The 23,213-nt window shown below is 33.7% G+C and overlaps 3 protein-coding genes across 3 annotated transcripts; all 3 read left to right on the top strand.

Annotated features, from left to right (window-relative positions):
• Nucleotides 1-231: 231 nt before the first annotated feature.
• Nucleotides 232-2,881, top strand: TRIADDRAFT_58585 (uncharacterized protein; the record flags this gene model as incomplete). Its single annotated transcript, XM_002114733.1, has 4 exons — nt 232-555; nt 1,840-1,901; nt 2,494-2,587; nt 2,708-2,881. The coding sequence occupies 4 exons, from the start codon at nt 232-234 to the stop codon at nt 2,879-2,881; spliced, it is 654 nt and encodes a 217-aa protein (XP_002114769.1).
• A 772-nt stretch (nt 2,882-3,653) lies between these two features.
• On the top strand, nt 3,654-6,125 carry TRIADDRAFT_64119 (uncharacterized protein; the record flags this gene model as incomplete). Its single annotated transcript, XM_002114732.1, has 4 exons — nt 3,654-4,839; nt 4,946-5,033; nt 5,327-5,481; nt 5,552-6,125. The coding sequence occupies 4 exons, from the start codon at nt 3,654-3,656 to the stop codon at nt 5,593-5,595; spliced, it is 1,473 nt and encodes a 490-aa protein (XP_002114768.1). The 3' UTR covers nt 5,596-6,125.
• Nucleotides 6,126-9,264: 3,139 nt separating this feature from the next.
• TRIADDRAFT_58583 (uncharacterized protein) lies at nt 9,265-19,437 on the top strand (the record flags this gene model as incomplete). Its single annotated transcript, XM_002114731.1, has 11 exons — nt 9,265-9,591; nt 12,144-12,215; nt 13,584-13,648; nt 14,051-14,144; nt 14,949-15,113; nt 16,146-16,213; nt 16,378-16,549; nt 17,131-17,232; nt 17,473-18,667; nt 18,914-19,019; nt 19,356-19,437. 11 exons carry the CDS (start codon nt 9,265-9,267, stop codon nt 19,435-19,437), a joined length of 2,448 nt encoding a protein of 815 aa, XP_002114767.1.
• Nucleotides 19,438-23,213: the final 3,776 nt, after the last annotated feature.

Below are 23,213 nucleotides of genomic sequence, written 5' to 3'. Positions count from 1 at the left end.
ATACACACTGTACAGTACAGTATACTGTACAGTGTACAGTACGCCGTCCACTGTACAGTACTGTATGTACTGTAACCCGTGTTTGAGGTCAAAAAGACTCATGGTAAAACTCATAATTTGTACAGTACTGTACTGTCCAATATTGTAGCGTACTGGACAATACAGCACGCTATATTACACTGTACTTCTTCTTTTTGATTACTTACGACGATTTAATGAAGCAGTGAAAACATGGCTGAATATCGAAAGATTATTCTATTGCTAATAGCTTTCCTTTACACTGTCTCATCTTCCATCTTTTTACAAGAGAGTCAAGACCGTCATGGTTCTTTGGATTTTTCTTTTAACGAAGAAGACGATTTGACAGACGTCGTCAATGAAGTTTTGAAGGGATCAAGAATGAAGCGAGATGCATTCCCCTCGACAAACGCCACACCATTACAGCCTCCCAGCGTTGCAAATCCTGGCCGAAACAATGATGTTATATCAGAGTCTGTACTCACCAATGATCCGGGCTTTCGTGGGACTATTGCCTATCTTGGACGTAATAGCAAGGTAGGACCTAGGAATACCTGTCTTTGTAAATGATGCTATAAAGCATATAGTCATGAGTTTGTTCTGTTACAATTATCGTTTCGTTAATGCACGGATACTTCACCACACTACCGGCCAGGCCTGTTTAACTGGCTTCGGCCGTACTGTTCCTCTATACATTACTATTATCCCAAGTCTGGAATGATTGATTTAGTGGAGAGTGTGATTGAAAATCTCTTTATGAGGTTATACAAGACATTATGCATCCGATGCTTGCTGGATTTTTAGTGCACATGATGCTGTCAGTCGCCATTTCTAAAGCTACAGTAAGTGTTGGGGAGGTTTCACTTCTTATTTCCTTCAAGTACAGTATGATACAGTTATACTTGTTTTGGCCTTGAACTTACTGTTTCTCTCTGATTACAGCCCACTATGATCATGATTTACGGAAGAATATAGTGTATTTCTAGGATCAATTCCATTACTAGTAGTAAATGAACTTTTACTGCAACTCTCCGGTACAAATAAATTGATTTTTACTGACTATCCAAGTCGATAGTCGATTGTTTCGTGACAGCATTATCAACAAGGACAGTAATCCGTCTCTATCATGGTTGTTGGTTTATAGTGTACTGCACACTGCACACTACAGCAGTGTCAATTAGCGAGTCTAAAAAAATTTTGCGCCAACAGTACGCATGACCAGGCAGGCACCTGGAATACTATTTTTTATACTATACTGTTCTGTGTACTCTATACGCTACTATGCTACAGTATCACTTGATTCAGACAGCCCGGTTGTACTATATGTACAATGCACTTGGTGAGATAAATGGCATTTAACCAGAATACCGTGTTTTCGAAATCCCCAAATTAACCATTATTTCGTTTAGCTGTAAATTAAATGAATCATGATTAAAAATTGCATTCAAGAGTTTTATATCATACATAGAGAGTGAGCATTCTATACTCATGCTGATCTTATTCACATCATACGGAATGCCACTCTACCGTATGACACAAGGATATCACTGATTTAATAGTTTATAGAACTGGTCGATCCAACACGTTGGTAATAACTAACTTAATAATAAATACGTAGGATTATTATACTGTATGATGATCATGGATTTACGGTAAATCGCTCGATGATATAAATATTTTGCTAGAGTAATACATAAATTTGTTTCAATAATTAAATATTGTTATAGTCTGCGAATTCAGGACATCGTTAATTGCTTATAGAGTTGTTATTGGTGTTCACAATTCATTCTTCTGTTATAATGTGGTTGTAATACTTTATAGGTCGTAATGCTATTAACTCGGAGATTGAACCGCACCGTGATAACGAGTAGTATACTTTATCGGTAAGATTAGGCTAACGTCATTTTTGTTATTTATTTATATGTATATCATCGTAATTAAATTATAGAAAACAAAACTTTGAATTGCATCTATTGATGAATTGATTATTCAATTTCGTTAATGGAGGCATCAATGCATTCCGTTGTTATACTTTGAACGTCAACACTTAGCATTATGCTGATGCTAATGAAACTCAACGTGAGAAATCACAATGTATTCAAAACTCTTTAGCTTTGATAAATCTAATGGTAAAAGTTTATTCTCATCGATGCTATTGTGTTACTAAATACGCATTTACGTATAGTATGTTGCATAACGTAAGACTTTAGATTAATAGACAGTACTATAGCACTACTTGAAGCTATACACTTAATATCAATAGTAAAGCAGATTCCTTAATATACAAGTATATTCGTAAAATGTAAAGTTAAAAGTGAAATTAACACGTACTCTTACAATAATGAATTACTTCATTACTTTTGGTGTTGCCATTACGTTATGGCCATGCATGCTGCAGTCTTTTTGTAATGCCGACACTTTATTAGCTAAGAGAGATATCATTATCCTTTACATGTTCTTAAAACTTTATTTCAGATCCGTTGATGATGGCAGAACCTTTCAGAAAGTTTCACTGGCTACTGGAGCTAAACCAAGCTTCATATCTGTATCTACCATTGACAGAAATAGGGTAAATGATTAGAGAGATTGATTCGCAAATTAGAGACATTGTTGATGTTGAATTACTTGTTATAGTTTTATTTGAAGCTATTATTATCCTGGTCATAGATTTATATTAATATTTTCTAAGGTCTTAATTGCTGATGGCAGCACTCGAAAAAGGTTATATTATTCATCTGATGGTGGCCATAGCTTTACTACAGTGTCAATTTCATTTACCCCCACAACTATCCTATGGAATCCCTCTATGCCTAGCTATGTAATTGCATACGCTAGCGCCACAAACAGCGTAAGAGAATTATAAAATGACGATAATAACAATACCTATTATTAAAAGGCTGTGACTTATCATTACTGATTGCCACAAATATCCTTTTTTTCAGCTATACTCTTCAACTAATTATGGACAGTCATGGAATTTAGTGAAAAATCTCGTTACAAGATATTTTTGGTCAGTGGACTTGGGATTATGCTGGGTTTTGTTACTTAAAATTTTAAAATTAAGCTACTTTTATCACATAGGGCAATTCCAAAAGTAGATACAGATCAATCTGTAGTATTTCTGGAAGCTATGGGCAGCAATAACCAGTATTATATATATACTCAAAGTGTGCAAAGAAATGTGATGAATATTTTCGATTCGCAAATTGGCCAAATTCTCCCCTACAGTTTGGTGGTATCGGATCAATATTTATTTGCATACGTACGTAATAACAACTTTTAGCACAATTTGAATAACACATGTTACAAGTTAAATTATTCCTTTGCTTATACGGAATATGTATAAACCTTTTCTAGATATTAATTGTCATCATCTAATTGTTATACTTATTGATATTGGTCAAAATTTATCTTTATAGAAATCAGAATATGATCCGCAAAATAGTTTATCAAACGAAACCATATACGTATCATACAAGAGGCAGAGCTTTAAAAAGGCACATTTTCCGATAATAGATTTTCATCAGGTAAATCTCTTTTGGTTACATACTCACGGTGAATAAATTTTGACCATTCAGAAACATCTCTGTTGATTTTGACTTTGAAAATTACTTAAAAAATAGCACCATATGATAATGGATACCAGCGAAGGACAAGTATATTTGGCTGTAAATCATAGGTCAAATTTGACAAATGTTTACGTTAGCGATGTTACTGGAACAAAATTTACTCTTACTCTTGATAATGTTTATGATGCCCCAGAAGTATTTTGGCGTCTTGGGCGACCGTATGTTGATTTCTATAAAGTCAACAGCATGCTTGGTACTTACATTGCTAATAAAGCGTCTCCTCGAAGTAGAATTTTGCCATCTTATACTCTTATAACCTATGATGCTGGTGGCAGTTGGCGACGTTTGAAAGCTCCTAGTGTCGACAGAAATGGGAATTCTACTAGATGTTCATTGCCAACATGCTCACTTCACTTATCAATGAGTTTTGGTAGGCTGTTGGGGTATGACTCATTAGTTTCTTCGAAATCAGCTCCTGGTCTTATCGTAGCGACTGGAAATTATGGTAAAAGCATAAGTTTCTTCAGAAGAAACACCTTCGTCTCAGTAGATGGAGGCATTACTTGGAAAGAAGCTCAAGATCCATATAGAGACTACATTATTCAAGACTACGGTTCATTGATTGTCTCCTCTGGTAATAGTCTTCAAATAAATAAAACCTACATACAATACAGCTGCGATTCAGGATTAAATTGGAAGAAACTACTTATTGCTAATCATAGTCTGTACATAGTTAATCTACTCACTGAACCTGGTCAGAAAACGTTGGTCACTACAGTTGCAGGGACTGTACTAGTCAATAGAACACGGCAATGGATAATCGTACGATTAAATTTTACCGCATTGCTGCCACGGATGTGCAAAGCAAGTGATTATTTTAATTGGTCCGCTAGCGATCCATTTAGTGGAAAAAACAAGTGTTTATTAGGACAAAAGCAAACGTTTAGAATTCGGAAGCAGGACTCTTGTTGTTATAATGGCAAGTACTTTCAGCCATTTACCCAGAGAACAAGCTGTGTTTGTACGAGGGAGGATTTCCAATGTAATTATGGCTTTCAGCCAGTCAGCACTGGTAATTGTACTATCATTGCTGTTGATCAGTCAGCATGCGATGATGGTTCTAGTAATTTTACGACTGCAAAGTATCGTAAAGTACCAAGTGACAAATGTAAAGGTGGAGTTGAAAAGGGGATGCTGAAATTATATACCTTTCCCTGTAAGGGTGATGCATTAACGCCTATTCCTCCTCGTCGTAAGTATTACTAGATGATGAAGTAGGCTGTTACTTTTGCGGTATGAAATGTTCTGTGTTTGTATTGTATTTGATCTATTATTTGTTTTTTACCTTTTACAAATAGGAAAGCCAACCAATTTGGGATTGTATGTAGGTTTACCTGTTGGTATTCTAGCATTCGGAATAGTTCTTTGGGTCTTTTATAGATACGGGTAAGTTTAAAATAAGGGCTGTTACTCTACTTATCTTTCTGCATTTTTGCAGCTGTAAACAGATTGAGATAATAATTAAAATAGTTTATATGAGTATAGTACTCATAGAGTAGTTATACTACCGTAACATAAGAGGCTGGGGTAGATATTAATTGAAAATTTACGACATGTTTTCTGAGTATTGTTATAATGTGTTTATAAAGACATTATAAAACATTTGTAATATTAATGTAGGTTATAATTACACCATTTTACCGCTAAATTTTCGAATTTCTATTTCGTTGATTATTTAGTAATCCGAATCGTTCTTCACCGTATACTCGTTTGGCAAGGCTAGCTGGTGACGATGATGGTGAAGGTCCTAGTGATGATGATGGTGCTGAACGTGTGATTGCATCTACCAGATCCGCATTCAAAGCAGATGATTTCGATGATGATGAGTTATTAGGTAAGTTGTATGCAAATTTAGCATACTCAATTAGTTACTGCGCTGAACTTGTTAATTTTCATTTTGTTAGGTTCGAAATCGAATATAGGCCCTACGACTCCAGCAAATGCCTGATTTTTTGTATTGATTAATTTTCGTGTACATTTTGTCATGACGTAGTCATTAGTCCGTCTTTAGTTACTAGCTCGAATACATTGCCCTTTTTTTATTTCATTTTATGCATTACTACTTCGGTATGCAGTGTTAATAATATGACGTAAGGTATACAAATAGTACAATATTAATATAACAGATAAATTGGTGCATATGATAACCACTATGCAACGTAATGTTTCCAACCTTCATTTACAGTAGTATTATCTAAATAATAATCATCATTCATATCTTTACCATTTCTGTATTAACAGCCAAGCTGCATCTGTTACAATTATTACTCTGTTCGTCTACGATGATTCGATCTGATGTAAACGTTTTAAAGGCTGTCTAACTACCAGTATGATACGCTAAGAATATAGTGGTACAATTTTGTGTAACCGTATCATTTGTCTGTAGCAGCTCTTAACTGATTGTTTTCAGTTATTAGTAGATATAATTAATACTTTAGAGACCTGGCTAATTTTCGATTAGATTTCTATAAATGTTTATAAGATCTTCCCTATGCTTTCTATTTTACTATTGTAATGAGAGTAGAGCCAAGCTATTACATAAGTTATGGCGATTGATTAATTATTACTTGGCTAAAGTAGTGAGCAATTCTTAATTAAAGTTGATTAAATGAATGACTAATGCATCAGAGAACTTACATATATAGTACCGTAATATAGATTACAGTGTGATGTCGGTCTTTACCATATTATTTAGCTTCATAAAATTGTTTTCTGAAAATAAAAATGAAGATTCACGATTACGAATAATTAGATAAGCTAAAGTTTCTCTTATTAATCCTAGCGTTAAATTAGGTATCGTTCTTGATTTGCTATTATTTTCAACCTTATAAAATATTCACAGAGAGTTACAACAAAGTAATTGGCTATATTGTCATTTAATCTAGAGTGCAAATTGGACTTCCTTCAGATATGGTAGTACCATGTTATTTTCACTTTTTTGTCCTTTTAAATCGCATATCGTTCAATACGTTGTGTAAAGTACACCTAGAATTGCCCAGAAGCCGATATCAGTGTGTTAGCTGATAGCACTAAGTGTATAAAGGGATAGGCTAGCAAGTCCTTATGTTTTAGCCCCATTTATTCTTGCCGTGGACAATTAAATTTATATCTGGTAGTGTACAGTTCTGACCTACATCTTTTTTACAATACACGTCCATCGAAAATAGCCTAAAGTTTAACAAGAGATTTCTGGCAAAATAGGCGTGGCAGAATTTGCAATGCATGTCTGCGTAAAGTCATGGACCACTAGAAGAAGACTTCTAGTAGTCTATGGTATAGTACTGTACAGTATAGTACTGAATAACTAGTATGATATACAGTAAGTGATCTTATGCAACGTCCATTCATATTATCATGTTAATCACTTGTAGACCTTATTTATGTATAAATCTTTGGTTAGATCGTGCTGAGAAGGCATGGATTGCTAGAGTTTCCTCTTGTGGTCCATGCGCCAAGGCACGTAAGCTTATAATTTTAAGATAATACAGAAATACGAAACCATGTCATATTGTGATTTATGAACATTTTTAAGGTTAAGAGTAATCAACTTTATACAATTACGTAATTAATTCAATATACTGTACATAAATTAAGTTGAGCAATTTTCGAACTAGTGGATACAATTAGATACAATAGTGGAAATGCGTTAGGAATTCAACATTACTGTACGGCGTGGCGTGTACGTAATGATTTGTTTTTACTGTGTTAGTATTCTTAAATGCCACGTAATTGTGTTTTACATTAATTTAATACTTTCAATTTAAATTAACGCTTACTCTCTCTCTTATGTACAGTTTGATGGAATGTTATAAGTTAGCTGGCGGCGTTCTTTCTGCAGTGTTATTACGCGTAGATGATTACTACGGTACTATCAGTGTTAAAAGCCGGAACAAAATCACTGATATCCAAACTAATTAATTAATTAGTATGCGTCTTTTAAGAATTACATTAGTACGCGTACGATTGTACTGTACAACTAGTAAAAGTTAAAAACTGTTGTGATTAGTTTGGCTACTTTTAGTGGAGTATGAAATTCACATTTGACTAAGCATGATGAATTTTGATGCCGTCTGAAGCTAATTAGCTTGATTTTAAGCAGTCTATTGGACGCGTATAAGTACACATTCTCTTTTCCATGTTTACGCGATATTAATTCTGAAATGTTTTATTATATTAGTTGACTCTGGCCGATAACTAGGTTTAATATAGTAACGTAAGTGCTTGTGGCATATCAATAAGACTACAAGTTGTGCTTTATCATTTTGCCTTAGGCTACGCGGCAAGATATAATATGAAATCACAATAGATACAGTAACCCCGTTACAATGGGATACTTTAAAGTTCAAAACTATTCATGCAAAGTTATTGTTTTTACCAACAATGGTTGTCTAATTACAATCATTTTATGAAGACTCAAAGCATACAGTATTTCGCTTATGCCGCTGCATTAAATACTACTACAACTCGCTCAATCCCGCCAGAATTGATCATTCCTCTAACCTTAAACTGTTGTATCAAAATGGAAAAAAAATTGTAGAGTATTTCAAATCAATGTGGACGTCTTTTTTTAATTAATTAATGTACGCGTCTAGTTTTGTCTACAGCATGACTTTAATTGTACTCGTAATTTGAAGTGCATAGCAAGATTGATCATGATCATGATCGACACAGCGCTACTACACGATACGATTATTTGCTGGAGCGTGACTTTTTAGTAGGGGTGCCATCCTTTCTCCTTTTCAGGGCCAAAAGTAGCACATCGCCCGTTTAGGACAGTCTTCACTCTTCAGTAGGTGCTGACTTCAAAAGCTAGAATATTAGAAGGTTATCTTCTCCGTCAAGACGGAAATTCTTTCCATTTTATATCAGCCAGCCCCCTGCAGTACTGTACTGTACTGGCAAGTACCGGTCTATCAGACGGCTAGTCAATCGAACTGTCGTCTGTAGTAAAAGGCATAAGGTAGCCTTGTAAAGCAATGAATGATGGGAGAGTCATCATAATAATGTCAGTTCGCATACGATTACGATGGAATGACATTCCGTACTACTGTTACTATTTGAAATTCGATTAAAATTTAATTTAATATTTTAATTAATGATGAAACGTACTTGGCATTTCTGGTATGAGTTTGAAGACAATGTTTCGCTGAATACAGTAAGCAATGTACTGTACTGTACAGTATACAGTAGTACAAACATTACATCTTAAGTACTGTACACTGTACAGTACAGTACTATAGGGTACGCTAAAAGGTTAATAGAAGACCGGTGCCACACTGGCATTATTTCAACATGTGCAATGTAAATATCAACAATGTAAAAAGCAAAGTACAGTACTGTACTGTACTATGGGATGGAAATGAATTTGTAAAAGAAATTCAATTGTATTGTTTTGAATTAGAATAATAATTGTCCGCTGCGAGATGAGTATAAATTATCCCATATAAATTATTCAAAGTTGAAGGCAACAAAACGGTTATAAACGCATTCATCTACGGTACCATATACGTATTTCTGATTGCCCCAACCAGGAAAGAAGTGGTAGTGTTCAATTAACACTTGCTTTGCTAAACGCATTGGTAAAACGTAACAATATCTTACTGGGGTTTGGCTAGAGATGGCGAAATTTGGCTTACAGTGGTTTATACTGCTATGTACGCTTGGCATAACAGTTGCTAGCGCTCATCAAGAATCTTCTACTTTAACTTATCTGGCTAAAGAGTTAAATGAAGAACCTGAAGTTTACGAAGTCACATTGAATCCCGATTTCAACAATGAAGAGTCAATTGGCAAAGTGTTAGCCGAACGAAAATCTGGACATTCTCTTCCTGTAGAAAATGTATTTCGTCAACGTAGGGATAATATCAACGTTCAAAACACTGTTGCCTTAAAAAATGATTCCAATAATGTCGCTTTCATTTTCTACGTTGGTATGAAAACGAACGTAAGTTGACTTTCTAAAGTACTGTTATTTACAGGCTTGAAAATCATTATCTTGGGGGTTGAAGTTATACGCTTTGACTTTAATAAAGTCTCTCACAAATGAATATTGATTGACTGGTAATCACACAAAAAGTCAACGAACTTAAGGGGGCTAGATATCGCCATCGTTCGATCAAGGTACAGATTACACTTTATCTAGCACAAGTTTTACACATTTTGGATATACAATTACTCAATGAGTACTAATGGCGACACGTGTGCATAGAACCAGCACATTTGTCTGCGAATGCGTGCGTTGTCTTTGGTTGTCCAACATCGATATTCATTTTCCAGAAAGCATCACACGCGGGATACTGCTAGTCCAACATTAAAAAAAAAAATTGAAAAAAAATAATCTTGAAGACTAATATTATTCATGAATTTCTCTACATCAAGTTATTTATATCCGTTAGAGTTACTGTACTGTACTGTATTATTTTGGTAATCCTTGCTGTAGGCAGAGCCAAGCATAAAATAAAAGTTATTACTGTATTATAGTTCTAATGATTAGACAGGATTCCAGTACTGTAGCAACGAAAATGGATGGACGTACCGTTGGTAAGCATTTACGGTTGAACTCCGTTGGTGTACTACACTGTTTTAACTGGTAGGATGATGAAATAAATAGCAGAGAAAAAAGAAACTGTCTAGACTACAGTAGCGCCTACTAGCCTGGTGTGCGAGAAAACCAATTCAGATGTTAATGCGATGTACAGTAGTTGTACTCTACAGTATGTTGCATACGTAGGCGCTAAGCTTTCGTAATGCGTTTGACTATGAACAATACTGTACTGCACTGTTTATACTTTGTACAGCACTAAGTTGACTTAATGTACTCATTACTGTCCAAAACCTTGATGTAAACTATGCAACCAATGTACCCGAACAAATCCTTGTTGGAAAAGATGCTAGGAGAATGATAAAGTACAACACTTTTTGATTTCCATTTTTGCACTGAGATGCCTGACTACTCAATCCATTTCCCAGCGAAATCTTCTTGAGACCATGACGGACGTCGCTACATTGGACTTATTATAACACAAATCGGTAGTGGATCTGTGTAAATACTTTCGTATTCTGTTTAGAGTTGAGTGAAAAAATTGTGGATTTAATCATTTAGCGTTACCTGTGATCCCCCCCCCGATGGACTGTACTGTACACATACTGTACAGTACGGTACAATGTGTAGCTTGGGTACAATGCACCTAATTTACATTCATTACGTGGCACTTTAATTGATTGACAGATGCAAAAATTGTTTATTGTTTAATTGTTTATTTGTGACCTGCAAGCTGGGTAATTTTGTTTTTTGGATCGGTAGTCTGCTAATTCTAACTAGCTGATAGGACTGGAAATAACTGAGAAGAGTATTTGGATCAAATCGGATTCATGATGGCTTATTTTAGGGATAGGATAAGATATTTTTATGCGTTATTCGGTTATCCTGACTCGAATAGTCGGTGATGTTCGTTAGTAAACCTTTTTAGGTAAACATGGGCACTGGCTTAGTTTGCTTGTAGGTTTATGGCATTTATGGCCAGTATTAGTTGATCGTCAGCTTAGCTCTCGCTGCGTAAAAGACTAGCGTTGTTGACTTGTACTGTTACTATTGCTGCTGGAATAATACAGTAGATCAAAACTGCAGCTAAAATATCTACTTACAACACCGACGTTGATGTAGAGGAAGCACATTTGAATCCAACAATCATACAACCTATTTGAGAATTATTAGTACGATGTATCGAGGCACTGATCACATTGATATAGTAACGAGCTTTATTAATCTGGCAATCAGAAACCGGCAACTTCAACAGTAATGGCTAATTATAATCATTAATCCCACTCGTATAAATAAATAATGATAATAAATAGTTATCAATTTAGCAATCAACTCAAATCATGATGTAAAAGCTGAATCGATAGGGCTATCGGTTGGCATCTTGCCCGTAGTTACTGGCTAGAGTGATTAGCCGATAGACTTTGGATTCCACCGCCGTAATGAAGTTATACTAACTTAGTGATCTTGTTAGACAATCTAAAAGAGTGATAAAACAATATGAATTGTATAAATGTACAAAAACGGCACAAGACTACAGCACAGTAGAATAGTAGTGTGTATCTGGATAAGTCAGAGAAACCCACGTTTCTCAATAGTAGTAAGATTGTATGGTACTGAACTCAATGGAAAAGGCACAGCAACCGGGTCAATCGTCAAAAACAATTTAAAACACCAACTTTGAAAAGTGGATAAATAATTGATGAACAATTATACTACAGCCGTGGAGTTATGGTTGCATCCCACATGGACTAAGTAAGAAATCAAGTGGAAATAGCATGGTGCCTGGTAGTTTCATGACCTACAGTATCATGATCGTTAACACGATCATGACGGACTCTGACTGTGAATAATAATACTGTACGGTAATCAAAATCAAATACTGTAGATCGACCACCCAATGAATGAATTGGGTCCGTGTCTGACACTAGCTGACACGGACTGCTCACTATCTCTAGAATACAGAGTTTATACTCGAGCCAACGATTGATTCAGAACTGTTTTATCCCAGTGTCGGCTTCCGACAGCAGGTACAGGTGGACCAGTACTGTATTCAGCGTATTGGTATGACGAATATAGATCATAAAGGTTTGAACCGAACCGCACCGAACCGGTCTCAGATCTAAATTTACGACCAATCGACTACAGTATTCCACTACTATACAATGTACTGTAAATCCATGTGTACAGTACAACAATGTACTGTAGTCCAGTGGCTGTCCGTATAGCATATCCAGTCGTCGTCTATCGACTATTGAGTAACTGACTGACTGACTATATTCTGTACTACCATAGTAACCAAGCAGAAATGCATCATAATCGAAATTGATTGAAACAAATTATTTTAACAACGTTATTTTATACTTGTAATTAAAATCATCAATAAATAATTCGCTACTGTACTTAAGAACGTAGTAGATACAACAAGTACGGTCAAATTATTGATTAGCACTTCAGTTTGCCATCATCATTAGTCGCGGTAATGGTTGAAATGACGATACTAGCTCGATCAGCCTGGATGGATCACCAGTAAACAAACTATTCAGTAGCAAGAATGAGCATCAAAGTAGATATGATCAACATCGATCTGCGATTTTCACAGGCTATCAATGGTGTATTTATTTAATCTTGCTTTCAGGAGGGATAGATTTATTCTACTGGATCGTCATGATCCAACAAACGAAGATTTGTAAAAAGTCCTTGATAAGCAAATGATCAACATGATGAGACAACAACTTCAAAATAAATCGAATGAAATAATAACATTTGGCCAAATTGTTTTTCATTGACTATGGCTAATATGACAGGCTTCAAACTCGTTGATAAACAAGGAATTGAAAGGAATGCATCGATAGTACAATGCACATGATCTCTTTGATGAAACACGGTGCAGCGATGTGGGTGTACAATGTTAGTATTAAAGTTGAAGTGATCCAACAGTACAGTACAATAACTCGGGTGTAGACTCTTAGTTTTATATTTCAATGATCGCCTCAGAAAGTCTGTAAGTCTATAAAATAAATTTGAATGAGTGGGCTTAGTATTAAAGTTGCCATGATTGGCTTGGATAATTTGAAAGTTTGACATACTGTAAGTAATCATTTGCTATGGAAAATTAATTGCATACGAATAAGTGTAGCGCTAAAACTGTAACGTTATTTGACATACGCCTATCACTTCCGGCATAGGAAATCGTGCCCATGCTAGAATTAGTATAGTACCCGATCCAATAAACATAATGACTCATCAACTCCATTACTGTTTGCCATGTTAGAATACTTCTGCGTTATTTACCGTCAATGACTATCGCAGCGTATTGTGACATGCCAATGTTGAATACTATCAAATGGCGTTTATAACAATCAATATAATTTTGTTCTTCTGTTGCGCTTCTATAGATAATTCTAATTTTAACCTTATCGAGAAGTGGTAGTGGCCTCGTTACCAACAGTCATTTTTATAGGTAAGATCACCTAAAAAATTTTAGTAATATAGCGCAGGTAATGATGTCATTGGTATGGTCATCTTGCGATATAGTCATCCTTTTCTAATATCTGTAAATTAAAAATTTACTGAAGTGGTCGTTACTACAGTATAATATACGAAAGTAATACTTTGCATGTAGTGTGCTTTAATTGGAATAGGTATTAGGTAAGGGTGTAGTGCCTTAAAATGATATTGTAACGCTATTCTATGTTTAAGCGAGCAATACGGAAGTTTGTAGTAGTAACTATGATGTTATAACTTAATTAAATATTGATATTAATACACCTGTATTATAATCTTTTGACTATTTGTATTAATAATTTGATATTCCTTTTTATTACTCAACTATACCTATCGTTTATGTTGATATTGACTTTAGGTCGACAAATAATGGAGCTCAGTTTGTGAAATCGAATTTTTTTAATGGCAAGGTGGTTAGGTCTTGGACCCTCAACGGACTCGATCGCCTGAAGGTTTGTTAATATATGATCATAATAAATGCATTTTACCTCGACCAGTAACGTGATCATGCGGCATAAATGATAAACAATACTAGAGATTTATTACCAATATACTGTAGTGGTGTTTATAGCAATGTACGCAAAGAGTTTAAATCCCTAGAGTATTCTACTATAAGCTGTACACAGTACTATACTAGTACAATGTACACTAGACTGCGATAGAATATGAGATATCCTGATGAAATGTTTTAAATCTTAATTTTTAAAGTTGGGCTTACTTCAGTAGGGCTTACTATGTTAATTAGTATACGAGTACATGGCGTGATCTTAACTATGAATTATAAATATGTGATGATACTAAATCATTAGCGTCCAGTAATTCATATCATCTATTGTTTAAAAATTGTATTACATATTTAGGCAATCATAATGACTCTTCGATTGTCTTGTGAAATCATTTCAGTATTTGTATTTGGAGTTACTTGATAATTTTGTAGTTAATCCTGATACTACATTTTTTCTTCTTGATGTTGTTGTCGGATTTATACTATTGACTCTGTTGACTTTTAGCATCATTTTTTAACATGCCTACGATGATCAGTATACAAAATTCAGTTATTTGTATACAAAAGCGGTTTTGTCATGTAATCATTTTACCAAGTAACAACATGAATAACATTGATATCTCAATGTGCACTTTACTTTTATACAAGAAACTAAATTTTCAGTAACCTTCAGCCTGTTCCTTTAAAATAGGAATGTAATGAGCCAACCAACTAATAGCAAAGGTTCGACTAATTTTTTCTTCCCACACAGGTCATTTTTAGAGATGCACGCAATCCAAGAACAATATATACAACTTCAGATGCTGGTAAAACCATTAGTACTGTCAACTTACCTTTTACGGCGTCCACATTAAGTTACAGTCGTGTAGCATCGATTAGTGGCTATGTTGCTGGATACGATTTTACGAAGAAAGCCGTAAGTTATGCACCGTACTGATTAATTTTGGTTTTAAAATAAATTTTTCTCGAATTTTGAATAATGAACGGCAAATATGGCTCATTTATGTTTTGCATAAGTCTGGAGTTGATTACGGTTAAATACTTACTTTGAACTAGTATTCCTGCAGGGAATTTAATTTTTAAGAGTATTTAATAGTGATTCACATGTGAATTTCACAACGGTATTTCATCAACTTATGCTAGCAAACGTTAAATTTCGCAATTTCACTTGCCATTCGTATTTGAGTGAATTTTTAACGCTTGCATTTTTCGCATTTAAGGCACATTAGCTTACAACTACTCTTCACATGTGATTGTCTGTTATCAATCCTGTGAACTGTGATGTTAGAATTGATATTTTTGTGCCTTTTAATTGCAGCTTCGAATAATGTATTTTTATGCTTGTGGTCTTAGATAATGTGATTTATAGGTGCTCCAGCTATTAGTATTTCACGAGTCGTGAACATAGTAACTGTCTGACACCGTAAGATGATGAGTTTTAGTTTAGATAGACTTTATGTTACTTCTTACTGACAATTGTTAATATCCTGCACGAGCTGATTCTTCGGTAGTCTTCGCTAGTATTGTTTCTGGTGTCTAATATGCGTTGCATTTATATGTGGATGACTTTGATAAATTACTGTACGTAATTGAACTTAAACGCGAAATCCTACTGTATCATTACTAATGTACTATTAGGTTGACGTCATAGTAGATTCTAATTGCCCTAAATTTCTATACCTGTATCAGTTATCTACTATAGAGCTAGGGTTGTATAATTCATGCATACTTAAAGCATATAGCGCTAGTCTGTTAAAGTGTGACATTACTAAAAGGAGATTAGAAAGTCTTGATTTCCAGAGTCAAAGCAATTATTCCAATTATTGATACTGAGTTAATCATTAAATATTTTTTTATGAGTTGTAGGACATTTTTTAGCTGATAATTGATAAACTTATACGCGTATATCTTTTGCAGATTTTCCTAATTATTCATTTATCTGTTTTAGTTGTACGTCTCCAGCAACATGGGGGCCACTTGGAAATCAGTAGCTACTAATGTAACAAGATATTCATGGTATTAATACGCTGATAATAAAATTTTATTAAAATGTCTTATTAGATAGAGTTGTAAGAATAGAACTGTGTGATATCATTGTGGCCATTAATTATAATTATCAGAGAGGATGTGAGTAGATATATTTCATTGACTGATATCTAAATTCTTTTTTCGTCAACAAGGGCATTTGGTGGTGACGATCCATACAGAATTTATTATGAGTACACGGACTATAATAGGACTACTATCCGCTATATAAAAACTAACACTATGGCAGCTGGTATCTTTGACACAAAGATGGGTCCTGTTGTTCCCTTCAATTTGATAGTGTCAAACAACTATATTTTTACTTTGGTAAGTTATAATGGCATACGCAACTTGTTGCTTGTCATCACTATATTAATGCTAAAGGATTCTATTCTATTCTTTGTCTACTATATTATAATCTAACCCTGATCAACCCTTTGATGTGTTTTGAAGGCTAGCAATCACAAAATAGATTAGTTATAGTAATATCGTACAAGTCCTTGGATGTATGAATATTTAATTACGCTTAGTAGATAGCTTCTATCCTGTTATTTCCATATGAAATATACTATGTATACTATCCGATGTTAAGTACTCTTTATAATAGTTATCATTAAAGCACGATTTATACGACTAATATTATTACTATGACCTCGTTTTCCTTAATGCAATTGTCGTTATATAGCGGGTAAAATAATACTGTTAATAGCTTTCTTTTCGTAAAATTTTATTCTATCTGAAATTATGTACAAAAATCATTAAGAACTAAAATCGCTTCCATTACAATATTTCCTCATTAGTAGAGTAATTTATGGTAGTACAGTATTATTTCCAACTACAGTGCTCAATAGGTACTCTTAAAATAACGTTAGTTACGATGAGGTTAATTTGTATATGCAATTTTTCAGAAATCAGGTTCAGCAAGAAATAGTACTGCGGATCTTCTATACGTATCATACAAGCGTAGCCCATTCCGGGTAGCCAATTTTCCAGTGACTATTTTAAACCGGGTAAATTTGTAGTAAATTTTTATTATCAAACTTGTATAGATATTGCCGCCCTTTATGTATTTTTATAAAATGCACAGAATTAATATCTGTACTAAATTTAGCAATTGCAGCAAATATAGTCGTTATTCACGCATAGATAATTCGATCTAAGAGAGAATGACTGTAAATAATTTCATAATAATGTGTCATATACAATCCTTTATAAAACTAATATCATAGTATGGTTGATACCGTCCTTAGGGATTTCTAATATTGGAAACTGTCGATAATGAGGTTGTTATGGCAGTTAATCATAAAAGTAACCTGACCAACCTTTACATCTCGGATCAAAGTGGGGCTTTCTTTAGTCGAACTATTACAAATATACTTACTGCTCCTGATTCTTCATGGCGAAGGGGCCTAGCTTATGTCGGCTTTTATAGAATCGCGAGCTTACCTGGTTCCTACATGGTCAGTCAAGTTGTTGGAAAGGCACCCATTGGCTTTTTTCCACCATCTGTCACCAAAATCTCATATAATAAAGGTGGAAGCTGGCATACAATAAAAGCACCATCTACTGATCGATTTGGTAAGGCAACTAATTGCCAATTGCCTGCATGTTCCTTGCATATCAATTTCTTTACTGGTGTAGCTATTTTAAACCGCGGCGTCTACACCAGTAACGCCGCACCTGGACTAGTTCTAGGATTTGGTAGTTACGGTAAAGTATTCTCTAGAGCTAATGCTACACTATACATTTCTAACGATGGCGGATTTTCATGGGCGCAATCTTCTCCGACCAGTAACATCTTTACTGCACTAGATCATGGTTCAGTTATCTTGACGGCTCAAAGAGGCACCCAACGAAATCAAACATTTATTAGCTACAGTTGTAACGGTGGTAAAACCTTTACCAATGTCAAGATTGCTGATCAAACTATGACCCTCCTCACAATTATTACAGAGCCTGGCTCGAAATCATTGAGAGCTAGTGTTTATGGTTATTTTCATATAAATAACTACGAATGGATAATCGCCAATTTATATTTCCAACCTTTGTTAATCCGCAAATGTAGCGAAAATGATTATATTAATTGGACCCCTGCAGATCAATATGGTACCAAAAACTGTCTGTTAGGTAGTCGTAAAGTTTACCAAGTAAAAAAACCTTCGTCTTGTTGCTTTAATGGAGCTGATTATTCACGTCCCGTTAGCAACCAAAATTGTACTTGTGGTGTAGAAGACTTTGAATGTAATTACGGCTTTAATGCTCTGGCTAATGGCACCTGCCAAATTGTGGAGACTTATCGTAGTCAATGTGTCAGCAATACTAGCGTTTTCACTACGTCTGTTTATCGGAAAGTACCAGGAAGTTCATGCATTGGTGGCAATCAAAATCAATATCTAGCAAAGGATACTTATTCTTGTGTTACTCTTGCTAAATTATCTGGAAATGGTATGCTATTAGATTAAAGTTTATCTAAGCTAGAGAACTGTAGCAGTACCATATAAGTAATTGTCTTCTATTTGATGTCACAATGTTTGTAATCATGAAACTTTTTTAAATGTATATAGTGTTAAATACTGTTGCTGTAATATCGGTTGTTACTTGCTAAAGTTAGTACATTGTAATAAATATTAAAATAATGCGTCTGTTTAGTATCATAACATATTCTCCTTTATTTTGCAATGGTATGTTTAGGTCTCGGCGCAGGGACATATGTCGGTATCATTATTGGAGTTGTTGTTGTTCTACTTGTTGTAGTGGGGATATACATGTTCAGGAAAAATATTGATGAAAAGTTTTCGTAAGTACTTCTATTGCCTGTCATATGCTTACAACTACTATTTAAGTGAACATGATGTAATTTGCACAGTGCAATATCAAATCATCTGTATTTCATGTTGAACTGTTGCTATTCGATAAATTGGTTAGCAAAGATGTAATGTTGTTATTGCAACTATCAACTATTATGGTTTATTGATTAAGCTCAATGTCTAGCTTTTAGCTTATCTAATATTATTTAATTTCAGTAGTAGTCATAACTTGAGAATTATTTAAATATGGTTAAAGTTATCATTGTAGCAATTGTTGTCATACAAGGCCGTTAAAATTTTTTAATTTAACATCCTCGAATCTTTAGGAACTTTAGAAGAAGAAAGGATGAATATCTACAAGAGGATTTGGATCATTCTGTTGATTTTTCTCGGACTGAAAAGGCATAAAGTATTAAAGTCTGAAATAGAAAGGGAGGCTCTATATGATATCTTCTTTAAATGAGACGATTTTTTTAAATTTATTTTAGTATAAGTTATTCTATAGAGTTTCAAATAATAAAATTTCATGTAATCTTTACTCAAAATATTTACCATTACTTTTCTTCTCTCATATTCATGCGGTACTTAAATCAGTTAATGTCAAGTTATGCTCAGAGAAGGAGTCATTTTGCATTATATCGTTAATAAAAATGAACATAAATGCTGTAGGGGTAAAAGATATTACCTGTTATGTAGGTGTAGAATGTAGGTAATTTGTAACTGATAGATTATTAAACAGTTATTTCTGTAACATGTTGCAGCAATTCAGTAGATATTACTACCGTGTCGTTTTGTATTGTAATGCATCTTAGGTAGTAACAGTAATAGAAAGTGAGTAGGAGCTACATGTAAGCTTCTAGATTATCTCAACGAGATGTTGCCCATGTAATGATATTCCAGAAAAATTTCACTGTGCGTTCACCTACTTTATTCATAGTTTAGCTTTTCAGCTGAACATTATATAAGCTGTGACGGTGATATATTTATATGATTATAACGAATAAAGTAGGATCAATAGAGCAGGTTAGTTCTGCTTTCACTGCAAAAAAAAATTTTATGAACCTCACCGCTTACCAACAATAGTTGGTAGTGGCTGTCTGCTACACTTTTACTGTCAGTTAGAATTTAACGAGATAATGAAATACAGGATAATATTTATCTAAAATAGTTTATTCGTAAGTAATATATAAGTTAGAATGACTTTTTGGCAGTCTTATTATAAATAAATCGGATGCTTGTTAAAAATGGCGTTATAAGTAACAAATTATACATTTATTATAGGTAGTGGTTTACACCGAATATAATATTAATAGTTCTAGCCGGTACCCTACGATTATTATTGTAAGTACTAAAATTTTTTAATTACAGTACATCAGGTATTTGTAAATTAAGAGTTTAATCATATAAAAGAATAATTTCTTTTCCAACAGAACGACTGTAAATCAATAAAAGCATTGATAGTACTAAACGTTAATTTTGTCATTTCTGAGTATTTTTTTGTTCAGTCATGGTCAATAAATATATCAACGGACCCATAGATCTACAACGAAAGCCATGATTAATTCGGTGTGCAGTAGTAACAAAACATCAGCTCACCAACTTTAGTCAAACAGAAAATGCAACCAACCTTTTACTCGCTTTTGATCATGGAGCAGCGATTGTACTACTGATTATTCATAAAATTAATATCCTGAGTACGTACAATTGGTTAAACGAACGCGGATCGTATTTCGTTCATAACTTTATTACTCGATTAAAGTTATAACCATTTGGCTTATAAGCATGCTGTACTAATTAGATATTCATGCTTTGAAAATACCACAGACGGTCGGCTTCATCCTCGCTACGATTAATTTTTTTGTCGTATTTGAATTTTGTTCACTGTATTAACTGGATCAAATCCGATCAATTAATCTACATCAAAGTTGATCTGTATCTTGGGCTAGATGGCATGGATTGTCACGTATTAACTAAAAAAAGTTTGCATACTTAAGACCAAATATAAAGTAATTTATTTGCCTAGGAGGATAGTGCACTGGTCCAATGGGTATAAATCAGATGATCAGAATACTCATAGCCAAGATTAACATCCTGCATTTACTAAATTGAATTTATGTACTCTTACTCAGCAAACATATAGTCAATAAATTGGATTAAATCTTATTTATTATCTGAGAGAAGCGGCCTATACTGAGATCTATGAAACTTTTACTAGCTGGTTGAGTAAAGCTTAAATGTACGGTAGTTAACCTGCTAGATAAAATACATATCCATCCAATGAAAGACAGTGAAAACGATTATTTTTATTTAAGGCTCAAATTTATATAATCTACTATCGTTAAATTTGTAGAACTCTTACGCAATAAACATGTCATAAATGATTAAATTATCAATGGGAAAAGTTAATGTAATTAACCTTGGTATCGTACAGAAATTTAGTAAAATTTCTAATAGTTACAGTAGTTATGTAAAATCTTTTAGGTATTAAAAATATTAGTTAGCCAGTTTAGAATTGACTAAATATTAATGCAGTATTCTGCTATGCTAAATCTCTAGGCTTTAATTGCCATTGCTTCAGTTTTGCAAAAACCAAAATCGTAATTTTTTTTTCTAGTAAAGGTAACAATAGCAACATAATATAAGCCTATTTGGACTTGTTATAGTGCGGGTAAATTTGAATCATAATTATTGTAAAATGTGTAAAAGCTGTATATCTCCTTTAAGTTAAAGTTTAATTCACCTAGCGGTTACTTTATTATCAAGAAAATTCGATAATCATCCATAATATATATAATTAGTATATAGCACTGACGTAATGAAGATAAATGCATAGATTATATTTCTGTCGGTTAGATCATTGCCAAAACTCTTTCAACCAGCATTAAATTATTTTAGAGAGAGATTTCTTTTGTCTTCAATACTGTTGTTGCAACAGCCATATACTAAATTTATCGAAATTAGAATAAAATTTGTCTATATTATTGCAAATAAAAGTGCCCATTTTTTCATTCAGTTACGAATACTCGATTACAAGCAGATAAATATAATTACTCAGAAATACAGCTGATAAATTTATGGAAGTTGTCAGAAAGTCCTGAATAAACCATCTCGGCCAACATTCGACTAATATTTCAGTGAATTAATAGCTATAAGCTTATACTTTCCAGGTTGATGACGTAAATACCGTAGTATAGCTTTATCAGTCGTACATTAAATTATAATTATCGCTGTAAAACATTTTCCTTTCTCACCCTAGATGCCCGTATATCTAGATTATGTGCTTACTGAAATTGTTTTTACCAATAACTTGTTGAAATGAACCAGTATCGGTTGAATTTCATTTTATATTACATGACAATTATCATGAGTATTATGGATTAATTGATTAGATATATATAGTTGCCCTGCTATTTCATATAAATTATCGGCTGAGATGAAGCGAAATACGTGAAAGTTTCCTATTCTGATCGAATTTATTAAAGTAAAAATTGAATTTTCAATGTTTTGGTTAATACAGATATGCACTTATATATTGTCATAATTTAGAGGGTAGGAATAGCAAATGAAGTACGCTGATACTATTATTAGATATCAAAATTTGCTTACACTCTCAATATAGATCTTTGTTACGTATATAAGATACTAAGTGTAAAATTTAGGCTTTCTATAAAGTAGAAAAAGTGCCGAATATGTGAATCTATTTTAACTACATATAAATATTTGTGAAAGTAACATTTGTAACTTAATGAAACTGCCAGTCTCCGCAAGTAGGTCTAGACGAACTATTTTTTAGTGTTTGAATAAACGATTTAGCTGTCATCAAAATATTGCACGAATCCATGATTCATATAAGGAATATAGGCGTAGAAGATAAATGTTTGTAAGCATCTTGTTGTAGTCTTGTATTTTATTTAATACTTCTACGAACATTAAATAAAACAATAAATAATGTAAATTTTTTATTGTCCACTAATTAGAATTAATTGGTGCAAGTATGCAAGTTTTTAAAATAATAACTATTAACAGATGTTGTCTTTCCTATTTTCAAGTTGAAGATTGATTTATTCTATTCTTGTCGTACTTTCCGCCTGTATACATATTTATATCCAATTTAGAATAATACAATTGCCCAATCATCAATTATTTATTATATATATGGAAGGAATCAAGATTGATTATTATTT

Source organism: Trichoplax adhaerens, genomic scaffold (genome assembly GCF_000150275.1).
Source record: "Trichoplax adhaerens TRIADscaffold_8 genomic scaffold, whole genome shotgun sequence".
Lineage (NCBI taxonomy): Eukaryota > Metazoa > Placozoa > Uniplacotomia > Trichoplacea > Trichoplacidae > Trichoplax > Trichoplax adhaerens.
Note: the sequence above shows the minus strand (reverse complement) of the source record. Positions and strands in the feature narration are given on the sequence as shown.